General features: G+C 40.2%; 1 protein-coding gene across 1 annotated transcript in view; it reads right to left on the bottom strand.

Moving 5' to 3' along the window:
• LRP5 (LDL receptor related protein 5) overlaps positions 1-16116 on the bottom strand; it is a 124143-nt gene that overhangs the window by 71909 nt on the left and 36118 nt on the right. Inside the window, exons 3-5 of the mRNA XM_054634771.2 lie at positions 6797-6994; positions 3086-3282; positions 1218-1349 (exon numbers count right to left, since the gene is read on the bottom strand). Coding sequence (XP_054490746.1) covers positions 1218-1349; positions 3086-3282; positions 6797-6994 — 527 coding nt within the window. The remainder of the gene's footprint in view (positions 1-1217; positions 1350-3085; positions 3283-6796; positions 6995-16116) is intronic.

Here is a 16116-nt window from a genome sequence, read left to right as displayed (position 1 = left end):
TGAACGAAAAAGCTACATTCTTATGCAAAACCAGATTTCCTGTTCTCATCCCACTTTTTTGCCCTCCTTTGACAGAAAACCCTTGGCAGACTGTCTGGCCTGACAACGGAAAGGTGAAAGCACAGTATAAGCAGTTGGTCCTGCTTGTGCTATCTGCCAAAATGCCAAAAGCAGGCTGACCTTCATTCCCACTGCCAGAAACATGAGGTCAATATGAACGTCTAAAAGGTTGTCCTGAGCTTTCAGTGAGGGGTTTTTAAAAGCTGTGAAAGGGAAACTTTCCAAAGCTGGAAGGAGTAAAGGGAAAAGTCTCTTAGCAGCTGCAAAACTACCTTATAAGCCTTTCAATTAGAGTAGGATGAGCTAATAAAACCGGCCCTTAAACCCTGGAGATTCAGTGTTTAAACTGTGCTTCTGGTTCACAAAAGAAAGGCATCTTATGCATGCTCTAGTACACAGAGGAATCAAGCCACATCAGAAAATGATTATATTATTTGACTAGACTCAAAAGCACACTGGAGACAGGCAGCAGAGTCAGCAGAACACTCTCCAAAACCTTCCCTCCTAGTGTTCTATCACCGTATCAGTGTTAGTTGCCTGCTTTTCTAAGATGCATCTTTAAAAAAGACTTATCAATCAGTGAAAAAACCAAGATTTTCAAAGTATACCACAAGGCTCATTCAACCTGTGGATACAAAATATGCATCTAGTTACACTGTCTAATTAAAAGGTATACTCCAGCTGTTATTCTCTAAACAACTTTCATTGGTGATACACAACCCTCTCCTACTTCTCAGGGCCATCACCTAGAACAGTATTTTCTCAGTTAACAACTCAGCCACCACTGCTTTATCACAGACCTGTTCTGGAGGATGAATGGGAGGGAGCAGAAGTTTCTCCACTGTCCAAATGGAAAGATCTCCTACATTAACTTACTTCTAATAAAATCCTTCAGCAATGGGTTCCACATACTACTTCATTCCTACAGAGAACTGTCAACCCTAAACACAGGCAAAATCCTCTGATTTATACTACAAGGGATTACTTTAGTTCATAAAAACCACTGTCTTTGGTATCTTAGTGGGAGGTCTGTATGCAAAATGACATTTCAGTTTATCAGGCAGCTCCTCTCAACTCAATTCTTCAAGGATCAGCTCTGAAGCAGTGAAACCAAAGCACACCAATACTGTGACTGTAGAAAAAAGCCAAGTTCCTACCTGCTTTGCACGTCCTGCCATCATCTTCCAGCTGCACACCAGTGGGACAGGCACAGCTGTAGAAGGGGTCCCTTGGAGACAGCAGGCACAGATGGGAGCAACCACCGTTGTTTTCTTCACATGGAGTGTGAACTTCAAGAAACAAAGCAGATTTAGTCTAAGTTTTCTAGAAGCCCATAAGCTCTGTTTTCTCCTTGAGGAAGAAATTACAGATCCCAAATGACTGGCATAAGCTTTAGTGCTAAAAAACAGAGCAATCACAATATGAAATGCTTGATTTCCCCCCCTCCCCAGCATCTTAACTCTAGGAGCACCTAAATTGAGATGTATGCAACTGATGGGACAATCAGTTCCATGAAAGAAAACAAGAATTGTACAATTCCTACATTACAAATTCCTACTGTTGCATGTACAGGACAAGGATGGACATATGACAACTGACCACTCCGTCCTCCTTTAATGGGGAAAAAATGGCAGCAAGACATGAAACCTATTAATATAAATAGGTAATTAACCTATTAATTTAATAGGTTAATTACCTATTTATATTAATAGGTAATTATGGATAAATATTGCCCCTTGTAAAAAATACTTGCAACTTTTTCAAGATTTCTGCAAAACTGTAGTTTCAATCACCATCTGATTGAATCTAATATAAAAGCACAAAATGTCTGGCTAATTTGACTTTTGTTACTTCCACTGACACTCACAGAGCAAAAAAAAAAAAAAGGCACGGAAGGAATCCAAGCCTGATCTTAATGAAGTCAATCAATGGCATCTGAGCTATTTTCAGCATATGCTCTTTCTCTGCGTGCTCTATTTTCTTTGTGACTGACTCAAATACTATGACCCAAGGCTGGGACATTCCTGGAGCTAAAAGCAATGACAAGAATTCAGCACGGACAAACTCTTATCTGGAGCTGTGAGATAGACCAGGGTGCTGTGCATACCCAGCAACCTCAAGGAAAACTTGCACATGTTCCATCCCCAGGATGATCTCCAAACTCCTTTTGCTTACTTTCAGGCCTGTTTACTCACATCCTATTAACTTGATTGGAATAACAAATATTATCTTGAGGGAAGCAGATTTTACAGCTGGCATACAGAAAGAAGCCAGTCCAAATGGCAAGAGTATTTCCTCTGGACAAGACTTGATTCTTCCCAGAGCTACTCAATTCTATACATTTCACAACACTGATTTTAAGTCCCATTCTCACAATCCTAAAAAAACTCAAAACCTCCAAAACCAGCTGCCACATGGAATCACGTGAACATACAAAATACATGCAGCTCTACTCAATTTTCAATACTCTACTTCCTTTGAAGTAGCACCAGAGAATGTATAGAAAAATAGAGGCACATGTGTGTCTACATGAAAGCTCAAAACTAAAACCCTTCCATGCTAAGATGTGCACAAACTATTTGATATGTACTGAAGATAACCATGATCAAGTTTGGACTGCAAAAATGGCACTTATAAGTACAACATGAACATTATATAATTTGTGGCAATTTTACTTATTAAAAAAGGTAATAATAAGCATTTCTTACAGATGTCTTTAAAGCAATGGCATTAAAAAAATGTCAGGTAAGTTGGTATCATCCTTGTTCAAATATTCCAAACCAAAACAAGTCACTGAATACTGCACTGGATTTTGCTACCAACTGGGGCAGCGAGTGAGTTCACACCAATTCGGGTCGGAATACTCAAAGCAAGGCACAGGATTCAAGCACTTCTACCTATAGCAACCAACCCCTTGCCAAGCGTGCAGAACTTTGAAACTCCACACTGACCACTTTGCTGATTGACATTTTCCCTGCCAGAGAAGCAGCAGCCAAGCAGGGGTTTGGGGGCAAGCAGGACGTACAGTAGGGCTGTCGGTCGGGGCTCAGGACCTGGATGTCCATGGGTGAGTAGAGGGCAGACAGGATCTCCCTCCTCTTCTCTCCCGTCCGTTTGTTGCAGGCGTGGATGGAGCGCGTCTGCCAGTCCGTCCAGTACAGAGTGTCCCCAGACAGCGTCAGGGCAAAGGGGTGAGTGAGGCTACCCTCAACAACTTTTTGCCTTTTTGGGAGAAAGAGTAAGGATTAAAAAATGGATTGCTTCCACTTGTTACCACACACACATGAAAAAATTTGGCTCTGTAGAAATTCACATAGGAACTGTCGTCTTTCAACAAGAGATTCACCTGGTGATAAAAGTGACAAGCAGTCTGAAAAATGTCAAATAAAGTTTTATCCCTTCATAGCAATAAGGACACAAATATATTGGGTTTCAGAACATCAAAGTATCTGATCCAGGCTCTACACTGACCCCTTAAGTTCCTTAACTTCAGGAGCTGTGCAAACACCCAAACACAAGTGACTTTCCAAGGAAACTTATGTCCAAAGAGTGCTCCTCTGATTATAGCAGTATATGACATCTTTGCCCAGAACTTCAGTTTGCACTCAGTCTTTTCTTCTAGGAAAAAAAGGCAGAAATGACCTATGAGTCTCATTAAATGACCCCCCTCTTAAATTTGCAGCAGAAGGAAGTATTTTTCAGATTAATTTTTAATGTAGAGCAAAGGTCAGTTATATTTTTCCTAAAACTAAATATTTATAATTAATACAAATCTGAAACATTTGAGGTGGTTTTTCAATGACATACAGCCACACCTCCAAGAATTAGCTGAACTGGAAGCCACAAAACACATGACATTTCTAACATGTTTTCACAGGATCCCAAAATTTATACCAGTCGCAATAAATTTAGATATAGTAGTTTTGAAGATATTTATTAAGTCAGAGAAAAGATGCTTGACAATTCCTCGGTCAAACCTCTCAGGTACTCAGTTTTAACAAACCATTTTATGTATACACAAAGGTATGCACACACCTTTCAAACCAGTGTTGTGACACAGCAAAGCATTATTCAAAATTTTTCATCATATGACTTTGAGAAAGCTGAAGTCTCAGTGTCATTCTGAAGGAAAATAAGGAACTTAATTTTCTTATACCTCTATTAAATCTGCATTCTTTTTTTTTCCACTGAAGATGTTTAAAGATAAACAAAAACCAGCTAACATTTGGCAGGGAAAGGACTCTGTTTCATTTTCAGCAGCACAGGTAATTATCTGCATTTTCCAGGGTAGAAGGGAATAAAAAACCCCAAAAATTCTTGATATATATTCAGACATGGACAAGTTTAAAACAGACTGAGACGTGGACAAAAGTACCAGCATATACATGAGAAAACAAAATTATTAATAATATTTCTCTTCTTGAGATAAAATTGAAACTACTCTAAAAATTCTCTCTAATTACCACTACTTCTTACCATAAAACACAACAGAATAAATACAAATACTAATTTCACTTTCTCTTTCCAGTCTCACCACTGCTCTTTCCTCTTCACTAGTAACAGCAGTGGCTGTATCCTAATATCATAACAGCTGCTTTCCGCTATGTATTGCCCCTATTTCCATCATTCTTAGATATCAAGTCTCCCTTTCTCCTGTAATTACATCCCTTGAAATAGTTCCAGAAAATGTGGATGCAAATTGAAGCTTGCTAGGAGGCAGATTGCTCCAGTAACATTAATCCACCACATGGAATGCAAATTTCCTTTTTATTTAGATTTTGAGGTAATCCTGAATGGATTCTGGGATGGGAGGGGTGGAAGCATTTGAAACATCACAGATTTCTTTACTGTCATGGATGAGTGAAAGTTGCCCCATGTTTAAGGAACAGAAACAACTTCAGAAGTTACCATCTAGTTTGAGCCCTTACTGAAATGCACCTTAACACCAGAATCCAAGAGTCCCAGCTTCACAGACATCTGTTTCAGCACTGATCAGTGGAAAAGAAAAGGGAATAAATAAAAATTTCATTTAAAAGGAGTTATGATTAAGATCAATCTTCATGGCATTTTATCAATATCCATAACACTTTCAGAGTTATTATGCTGGACAATACCTAACAGTTCACATGCAGTCAGACATCAGGAACCTCCAGAATGCACCCTGTACAGGGTTATTCTGACCTCAAGTGTGCATTTACATGCTCTAGCACCTGAGTAAAATATGAAAGAGAGCCAATTTTTTCTTAATGCAAAATACATTATTATTTCCTAAAACACTATTTGATTTATGGTCCAACAGAAATCTGTTTGGGAGGTGGGGCATTGATCTATCACAAAGTAATTTGGATAGATTGCTGGAATTAGTACATTCAAAGTCTTGCTCCCTTTCAGGTGGCTTTTCTCTACCTTAAAATGAGCAGAATAGATTTTACTTGCCAATTACAACTTCAACATTTACACACACATGCAAGTAAAGTCTGTACAATTTGTATGTGCATGAAAATCTCAGAAACAGCCTGGAAACCTCAAACTCTGCCACTTGCCCCCAGATCAGAGAAACATACTTATGCTAAATCATATGAAAATCTTTCCTCCTGTCTAGGAACCTGCAGCCAGAGTTGGAGCTACCCCTGCCTTCCACAAAGGGCTTTTCCCTGTCTCCACTCTGGACTGTCAGTCAATACTTGTCACTTACTACAATGCCACCATTATCCAGCTCTTACACAGTGCTCTCAAAGGAACTTGAGAGTGTTTTATAAAGGATGTCAATATTGCTATTGCTCTTTTATGACTGTGAAAATCAGGCATAGAATGCAACTCAGTAAAAAAAAATGAAAAACACCATGGAAAATTTTTGTGGGGAAGGCATATTATTCTGTTACACAGAAATGCGTAAAATAGAGCTCCTCCAACTTTTCACCAAGGCAAAACAATTTTATTGACACAGGCATTTAAAATGTTATGAAATCATGAAAATGTCATTTAAAACTACCTGAAGACCAAAGCCAGATGACAGTGCAGAGATTACTCTGGCAGGACATTTTACTGCATGTGACACTCACCCTTCAGAACCAACATACCCTGCCCACTGAGCACTGCACAGAATTGAAGATGCAATCTCAAATGCCTAAGTCTGCCCTGCCTGAAGTGTCATTTCTCCATGTCTACAGAAGCCAAAACTTAACAGCACACTTGGACAGAAGCCATCAAAAAAATTCCACCCTGTGCTTTCCAGCAAACTTTAGGAAATCTGCTTCCTAACTGCTTGTTGTTTGAAACAATGCAAAAATTGCTTAATTAATAGCCATGACATAAAGGACATCTCTGGATGGGGCCATGGACCAGCACGTCTCAATGTGTATTTCTTGTTGGTAAAAAAAAACCAAAACAATACTGTAAAATCCCAGTCACAATGTAAATGTTATATTGTCTAGGGTCAAGAATAAGCATCTCCAACTATTTTCAAGACAAGTAAGAGCCTAAAAAAGAAGAATCCTGCTGTACAAGAAGGCTGTGAACAGTCTATAGTGAAATACTGATACAAACACTCTTACTCTTAAAACCAGTTTAATAGTATGTGAGGTTATTTTTTGCAAGGCTATTAAGAACTGCATTTTAAAAAAATAGGTAGGTATTTGCATTATTCGAGATTACTGGGGAAAAAAAGTCTCATTTCAAAATGAACACAGAAAGTGAGAAATTACTGACACCTTATTATAGACCAGAGGGAGCTTACCTAAAGGAACCATCCAGATTTGCCCTATGAATGAAACTCAGTTTTGCATCAGCCCAGTAAAGTTTCTGCTCGTCGAGATCTATCGTGAGTCCGTTTGGCCAGTAAATGTCGGAATCAACAATGATCTTGCGCATGCTGCTGTCCATTCCCGCCCGCTCTATTCGGGGCGTCTCACCCCAGTCAGTCCAGTACATGTATCTGAAAGAGACACACACAGTGAGGCCACAGGACGTGCAGGGACAGCAGCTCTTTGCAAAGCCTGTAATGGTACAATGGTACATTTCGTACAGCAGGGTATAGACACCAGTGTTTACTCCCAAAACTTTTACACACTTATTAAAGCAAATCAAACCCCAGGCCCACAGGGCACAAAGTAAGTCCTTCATGAAACCATCTCACAAGTTTTGCCTCTGTGTATTTACCATAGTCTCCCAATGCTCAGCATTACCTGATTGTTATAAGCATTTACAACTGAGTATCATCCTTGTGTGGTCAGTTACTACAAGTTAATATCCTATATTGCAATGACCACAGCTTCATCTCCTTTTGCAAATCCATATAGAAAAAAAAAGAATAAAATCAAGTGTCCTGAAATTTGTTTCTGTCAAAAAATAAATCACAAATCCATAAAGACTTAGAAAGACATTAAATTTTTGGAGGTTTTTTTTCCCCATTCCCATCCATGTCCCAGTTTCCCTATCACTCCACCTATGGGTAATGTAAGTAGCCTGAATAGACTCACAATAGATTAACAGCACATAACAATTGGAAAGGACCAGATCAAAGTATGGCAAATCACACAACATCTGCATAAAAAGCTGAGATTGTACAGTTACAAGAGAAATGGTCTGGTGAGAAGAGGACAGCCAGTTCACAGCTGGTAAACATTACCCAGCACCACATATGCAGCCTGCAAGTTCCACATGCAAACACAACACAGCTGCCTCAGGGGGCTCAGAGAAACACACTGCCTTCCCAATGCCATGACAGCCTTTTGGGCCATGGGTCTGTGTGAGGAAGCCTTTGCCCTGAGGGAGCTCTCAAACATAACCAAGGGATCTGTGCACTGGACCCATCACCTCCCCAGGTTCCCTGCACAGTATTAGATCAACAGGAGCTCCAGATGGGCACCAGCTGGGCAAGAGCCCTGAGCTGCATCTCAGCTAAGTCCTCCTAACACTGGAGCTCCAGAAAAGCATGGTAAAGAGACATCTATTCAGTCCTGCACAATGCTTGGCCAGATGTTTCATAACCTGGCTTATCTCAGACGCTTAGCTCTCCTGAGAAGACAGCACTCACTGTGCAATCACAGTAGGAGCCACTAAGGAGGTAAATGAATGTGGATTGTGAAAACACTTTATGCTTTATTTTATGAGAGAGAATCCTGTCCACACTTCAGGGATGATTACATTTGTAATTGCTGTCATGTTCCTCTGCAGGGGGATCTTGCTCTCCCCCCTGCAAACTGCAGAGGCTCTAGAGCTGCTTTACCTGCAGCTGGGCCATCCATTCAGCAAAGGAGGAACAGGCAGTTCTATCACCAGCAAATGTCCCTCACAACACACTTAACCTTAAAATGCTCTGATCTCCATGTCCATCCTCCACCCCAATTTAGGCAGATCTCCAGTTCCAGGGCAGTCACAGCACCTACACAGCAGCATATATAATAATGAGCAGTTTACCCCACTAAAGAGGGGAATATAATAATATAATAACCATGCAGAAATAGACAGACAGATGGACATTGATCACTTGTATCACAATACACATACACCTGAGTGTGAGGTCAAACAAGTTTTCTAGGTGAAATAAAAGACTTCCACGGAGGTGACTCCACAGGTCTCTGAGATAGCTCACATTAGAGTGGCCGAGGCACAGTCATGTCCCCAGATGCCTTCCCAAAGCTTCCTCAGCTTCAGCAACCAGGACAGACTGACAGCTCCTGAAAAAGCAGCAGCAGTAGCTGAGAGCTGCCCCAGTTCAGAGGACAACCTATGCATGTAAATTGCCACTCATTTTGGTTTTCCTTAACAAGTCAGGCTGTAATTTGTGGCAACTCAGACTGTGTGGGGAAGCTGCTATTGACAAACAACTAAAGACAGAGAAAAGCAGACTTAAAAAACCTGTCTGCACAACCAGCTGCTGAATCACATTGTGAAACTGATATGGCCAAATACTCATTTTTGGTCAGGTCAAATCAGTTGTCTGATCCACCTCATCTGATCCTGCTCAGCTTGCACCACCTGCATCCAACTCTACAGGAATAAAGACAGACAAAAGATAGACTGTTGAATGAAGAAAAATGTGGCTATTAGAAGTGATTTTGGGCCATATCACGTGGCTATTGAAATGTGTAAGCGCAGACTAAAACGGAGCTTAGACCAAAATGAAAAATCCCATGAAAGTTACCTAAAAGAAAAAACTAAAGGAGACAAAACTAGTAAAGTCCTATTAAACCCTCAAAGCAGGTTAAAAGAATGAAAACAGATCCCCTAAATTATCATGGAACAAAATTCCTGTCCTCAGGCCTTGCATTAAAATTTCAGCCTGCACTCTCAATGCATTCAGATGAAGGAAAAAAAAAATCTGTAAACCAAAGGGCCCTCATGGCTTTTCTATGATATTAAAGGAGCTCCAACTCAAGAGCCTCTTCCCAAAAAATAGTGTCATTTAATTTGATAGGTGATGTGTGTTTACCTGTGGCCTCACAGAGACCGCTGTACAAAACTAGTACTTTCAAATTCACACACAAACTTGTCACAGGAAAATTGCATCTCTACATTTCAGCTCACTAGCAGGCACCAAGCTCAATGTTACTCAAAGGTTTAATACTGTGTGGTATTAGCAAAGTAGCTGCACCACAAAGGAAGGGTCAGCAGGATGAAGATGCACTTGGACAACATGGAGAACAATCTGGAATGCAGGCAGCCTTCCTTCAAAGCACTTCTCTCTCAGGTGGACTTTTCTAAAGCAACACACCCTGTCACCACCTTGTCCTGACAACAGGCTGTCTCTGCAACCCCTCAAAAGTTCACTGATCTTCTCAGTGAACTTTTCAGAGTATACTGAACACCTAAAGAGGTAAAGGTTTCCTTCCCTCTATGTGCTCCACAGAATCCCATGGTCCATCACAGGAGCACACACCAAGCCATGGTAAGGCAAATACAATTTTTGCATCCTTTTCAAAGAGGTTTCCATCCTTTCATCAGGCAGCAGGTGCTGAATTGCCATGAATTCTAGGAAATTTGCTCTGGTTTGGGGATCTCTCAGCACAATCAATGTAAGAAGCTGTTCCTACAGCAGGACTGATCTTCTGTGGTCTAAGTGGACCCCTTTAAAACCATACCACTGCCAAATGAAGCACTTCTTCCCTGGTGCCCACCCCTGGTGTTGACATTAGCATTCTACAAGGAAAAAAATGAGAAAATTCAAAACCTTTCAGTTACCTTAGCAAATAATCAATCTTACCAATGTTTCTGCAGCAGTGGTGCTTAAACAGAAGGAGCAAAGAACGGCAGCAACCAGCCAGTGAAGCTTGCCCAGAGCAAGAGGCATTTCTCATCACCTCCCCATGGCAAGTTACTCTCCTTTGAGTCTGCAATTAGCTAGGGCAGCCCTTTCCATCCCTCCTCTTCCACCTTTCTCTAGCCTAACATCTAGGCTCTTTTGACTTTTTTTTTGGCAGCACAAGGCACAACACAGCACTGGACATGAGACTATAACAAGCCATAAATGTCATGTTCTAACTGCATGCCTGTAAGGGATTTTCAAGAATGCACAAAATGTCAAGTTTTCCTTTTTTTGCCCTCCTCTATTTCGAGTGACAAAGCTAGTTCAAACGAAGGTAAAAATACAGTGTTCTGGCTGGAACACAGAGTAACCTGAAGACAGAATTTTTTTTGCACAAGTTATAAATCCTAAAGAAAAGAAACATCCATGGTTATTATGGAAAGAATGACACAAGCTTAGCTAAACCAGCAAACTTAACTAGAACAGTAATAAGAGAAATTTTTGGGGTGGGGGAAAGCTTCCTGGGTATGATTTGTGATGAAGAAAAAGACAAAGGCTAAGTATCCTTGAAATAACCCATGGATCTGATTAAAAGTATTAGTCTCCTGTCAAAAGCATTGAAATCTGCTTGCAATAGCTGGTTCATCAGAGAAAGAGGAATACAGGAAAAACAGCGGGGAAATTAAAGATTTTAGTAATGTCCTGAATAATAATTAGGCCTTACAGCTTCCATCTTCCAAATGCCTCCAGTCTACAGGATCAATTCTTACACAAAAGCAGACACTTTTGGTTGGAGCTTTATGGGCAGGGGAAGAATATGCCAAAAAGCTCCAAGTGGCTTCTCAGAGAAGGGATCAATCTGCATGCTTTGACAGTTTATATGTAGGAACTGATTTTGATTCATCCTGATTTAAATTAACCTTAATTCAGGAGCCTGGAGTAATAACTAACACATTATTTCTGGGGGAAAGCTTTCCTGAATTTATTTGTTAAAGAATGCTCAAGAGTCCACATCTCTTATTGACCTCAATAAAAAACAATCACCTTCAAACAGTCAAGACATCATCAATGTTTCTGGGACAAATGATGGTTCAGGACTGGGGTTTTTTGCTTCTCAAATAGAATCTATTTTCCAGGTGTCCAGTATATTAACAATCTCTATCATTCTCATTTCACCATTTAAAAAAGAAACCCAGTATTTACCCCAAATAACATTTCAGAAAAATAAGTAGACTAAGCAAAGGATCTCAGCCTGGCACTACCTGTGCTATTACGCCTCCCAGTTTTTGAAGCCAGCTGAAAAGATGCACACTGAATAACAATGAAGAGCCTAAGGCAAGCATTTGGGTAGTTTTTTGGTTTTTTTGGGTTTTTTTGTTTGTTTGGTTGATTTTCTTGGTGGTGGTGGTGTTTTCAAATGTAAATTCCAGAGTTTTAAATACCCCTGGGCCAGGGCACGCCATAACAGTTGTAAGAAACTAAAAATATCAAATCCAGTATCTTTGTACACATTAGATCGATCACATTTTAGGACTGGCATCTGAGGAGTTTTATATCCTCCTTGCATGGCAACAGGTCAACAAAAGTCTAACAGCACTGAGGCTGTCAAAGAAAATGAAAACATGAATTCCTAAAGAGCTAATGAGAGAAAAAAAAGCCCTTGTGAGCAAAATTCACTGCTAAGCAGCTATTGCAAATCAATACCCTTTTAAAAAAAGTAACCAAGCTGCACTACAGAAGCTGCTAAACAAAAAGCAGACCTTGGACAGACTTATGAGTTACTTTATTTACTTCTTCAGAGATGATTAAGTTTCTCCCCCCCCCTCACTGGCTTTAAACCTTAACTCCAGACTTCCAAGGCAGAAAGGAAGGAGAGGCAGGGCGAAAAGAGACTAACATCAAATGATAATTTCACAGCACTTGCACCAATTCTGTCCCTAAACTGATCTGCTGCACCACTTTGCTACACCAAAGAAAGGAGCTGGAACAAAGCAGAGCAGAAGCCAAAGCTCCATCAAAACCATGGTGTAAATGTACAGTTTCTTATGAACACACAGCCACCAAGAGTCCATCCAGTCCAGTAGAGAGAAGCACCAGACCCAAGAGAGTACATAAAATTCAGTTACTGCTCTATGTAAGCACATACATGTAACATGTTACATATATTACAAATATGTAAGCTCTATATGTAAGCTTCAAGCTTCACAACCAAGCTTTCTAGTCAGAACTTAATTAAATGCAATTCAACTGCAGCCAAAAAGGCCCTGGGTTTTGGCATATAAACTGCCACATTGAATTCAGGGCTTAAATGGTGCTTCCCTCCTATCAGAAGAATGGGACTGAAAACCACCCTGCAAAAACAAACAGATTTTGAAGTTGGCAAACTGCACCCCAGTGGGGTTTTTTGTTGGCTTTGTTTTTGGGTGATTTTTTTGTTTGGTTGGTTGGTTTGTTTTCTTTCCCCTGCTTAACTCATTTTAAAATTCCAGGTGCAGGAGAAAAACCAGAATGAAGACCATATTTCCCCTCAGTCTTAAAGCTGCAGGTTATTTCTTATTTCCCAGTGCTTCATGTCTCCTGTCATCATTTTTACAAAGATTAGAAATCAGGGCTGTGCCCTCCAAGAGCAGCCAATCAGCCATCTGAGCTGGAAGGTATCACAGACATAATAAAAAGCAGCCAACGTTGCCCAAACACTTTTTCCATCTCCCAAAATGCAGTACAGCTGCCAAACCTTACATAACCTGCTTACACAAAAGGGGCTAGTTGCACAAATGATATAAATCAGTACAAACTTCTCCAATTTCAACAATGCTCTTGAACTTATACAAGCCCATGGCATAAAACAGGAGTTTACAGGAAATTGCTATGAAGTTTAGATTCCTGCACATTTAAAACTTACTTCCCCCATCCCACCTTTAAAGCTACAAAAACTCCACTGTGAAATTAAATATCCCCAACTGTTTACAGCAGAAAAGAATGTCTACCTCACATAGCATTAAGCTGCAAATTACTTTATTTTTTTTTTGAAATTACCTTTTTGTTTTCTTTTCTTTTTTTCAAGCACTGAATTTTGAGACCTGGATGTCCTCGACAAAATCATTACATCAAACCCAAAAATATGCCATAGCAGGTAATCATTACAACTAATCACATTATATTCAAAAAATGTGTACAAAGCAAACAAAACCCTTGAGAACCAGCCTTCCCCACTACAGTTTTCCTACAATGTCTTTTATTCTGATTTATTCTTTGAAAACACACACTGGCAAGGTGTTCTTCATGATCTCTGGGGCGCTCTGATCAGCTCACAGCAGCGTGTCCATGTCTCTCTCCTGCTGAGGAGCCAGAACTGGGCACAGCACCTCAAGGGTCCTTTCACCAGCCCTGAGTAGAGAGGGAGGTTCCTGATCTGATGGCAGAACTCCTGATGAAGCCCAGGAGTGCTCTTGGCTTTCTTGACAGCAAGGGCTGTCTCACAGGCAGTCCACTGAGCCCAGGTCCCCTTCTTTCACAAAATGTGATTTACTTTAGGAATGGGAAAAATAGTCCAAATCTCAATACATTCAACCCATTTTAAGACACATTGCAGACACTCAAAATTCAGTATCCTCACATGAAAAAGTGCAGAATGAACTGCTGAACTCTCCATCAGCTTGTGAGCTAGACCCAGTCATTACTCAACTACACGTACCTGAAATTAAACCTAAATTTCTTTCTCTCTTCATAAGGAAACACTGAATTAAAACCTATTAGGACAGTAAAAAAAAATTTGTATCTACACATTAGACTGACTTAATGGAAGATGGGTTGCAGCAAATCTACTGAACCACAGTAATCCAACTGTGTAAGTCAGGTGCTAGTGGCTCTCTAACCCACCCATCTCACAACTGCTCAAATGTTCAGCTCAAACCAAGGCATTTTATGTTTCTCTGTGCTGATACACTTTAACTCAATGTTTAGGGAAAGATACACACCAACTAAAGACAGGAATTTGTCAAGGCACAGAACTTAAGCATGTTCATTTGCATCCTTGTAATTTCAAACACAGTAATAAATAAACCCTGAGAACACCCTCAGCTGATTGAGTGGAAAAATTCTTATTTCAGCTCATACCAATGCTTAATTTTACATGAAAAAAGAAAATTAGAAACATGTTTTGAGTTAAACCAAAGCAACTCATTCATGACAGAATAGTGCCAGTCCATCCAGACCAACATGTTTTATATGCCATGATCTCCACATTATGCAGCTATAAAATGCACCCAATGACATCATCTCATCAAAGAGCTTCCATCACCTCTCTGGTGCCAGGGCATTCCTGACTTCACCCAAGAAACCACTGCAACACACCCTGGCACTGTGACAACTACAGCCATCCCGTTGTTCCTTCTGTTCCCTCAAGAAATGGTGTAGAAATTTAGAAGAGAAGAATACAATTCCCAAACGTAATAAGACTAAATGTGTACAGGGCAAAGAAGTATCAGTGTCCAGGACTCAGGATAGGAAGAGTCACAGAAACTGCAGCAAAAGAGGGCAAATAGGGGAGTTCAATGGGGTTTTTAAGGAAGTCTACACATTTCCACCTCTTTCCCATGCAATTCTGGGGAGTAGGAGAGAAGTAAATTACTTTTTTTCCATCATCTCTGAACAGGCAGGTCTGCTCTCAAATGAAGCAAAAGGTCTTTGAACAATAGTCATATCCATGAGCAGGAAAAGAGAGAAATAAGCAGAAGAGACTAATGAACAATTTAAAGCAAGGCTGTCACCATCAAGGACAATCATCTGAATATTAGAGTAAATAACAATTCCCACAAAAACCTCAAGTTTCTTATGCATGAGACTATTTGCAGCTATTTGGAGACACATATCAAAAGCTTTCCAAGTCCCAGAAATAACTGCCATACCAAGATACTGGATATGACTGTGAACCAATTTTACAGCTGAGTACTTTTCTTTCATTTTAAGATAACAATCATGCTACTCATATATTACAGAGTTTCAAAAAACTAACCAAAAGCTTCAAAATAATTTTATACTTGCAATTAATTACTAACTAGAAGCACACAGGATATAAAGTAATCTCTAGCTTTCAGGCAGCAATAAGCACGTTTCACTCAAAACCTGGGCATCTTCTGCATTTTAACCAAGCAACCACAAGTTAGGGTTTCTAAAAAGCACAGCTTTCTTTACTCAGAGGATGTTGATGCTTTTCTTCTCCACCACTTGCAACAGTCACAAGTTTTTCTTCAGTATTCCCTCTCCTCTCAACTATTCCAAAGGAGATTAAGACCAGAAGATACACTGCTTAAAAGATGTCATCATTCATCCTTATTTGTATCAGAAGCCTCAGTTGACTGCAGCTCATACAGATCCCAATAATTCCAACCCAGCAGGCCAACATGCTTAACCTTTAGTACCTGCCATGCTGCTGTGTGGGACCAAGGTCCTGCTGAACCATCAGCAAACACCAGTGCAGTTTGAAGTGCTGACATAAACACAGTTGTGAGTTAGAACAGCTCCAGGTCTTGTTCCTGGACTTGCTGTGACACTGAGCAAATACTGGATTAACAACTAGGCATGTCTGAGGCTTTTAGTTTTAGACTCTGAACTGAAAGCTTTCTAATGGTGATAGCTGTTCCTTCTATATCCATTTTTTAGTATCCCATTTGGTGCATTTACCATCTAATCCTTTCTTTGGTGCCAAATATACTTTAGGTCAATGACAGCCACTGCTTGCAGATTTTGGCTAATTTGCCATAAGCAACCTGAGGCAATGGCTAAGCCAGGCTATGGCATACAATCCCTTA

This window comes from Agelaius phoeniceus, chromosome 6 (genome assembly GCF_051311805.1).
Source record: "Agelaius phoeniceus isolate bAgePho1 chromosome 6, bAgePho1.hap1, whole genome shotgun sequence".
Classification (NCBI taxonomy): Eukaryota; Metazoa; Chordata; class Aves; order Passeriformes; family Icteridae; genus Agelaius; species Agelaius phoeniceus.
The sequence above is the reverse complement of the archived record's forward strand: the minus strand, read 5'-3'. Positions and strand labels throughout refer to the sequence as shown.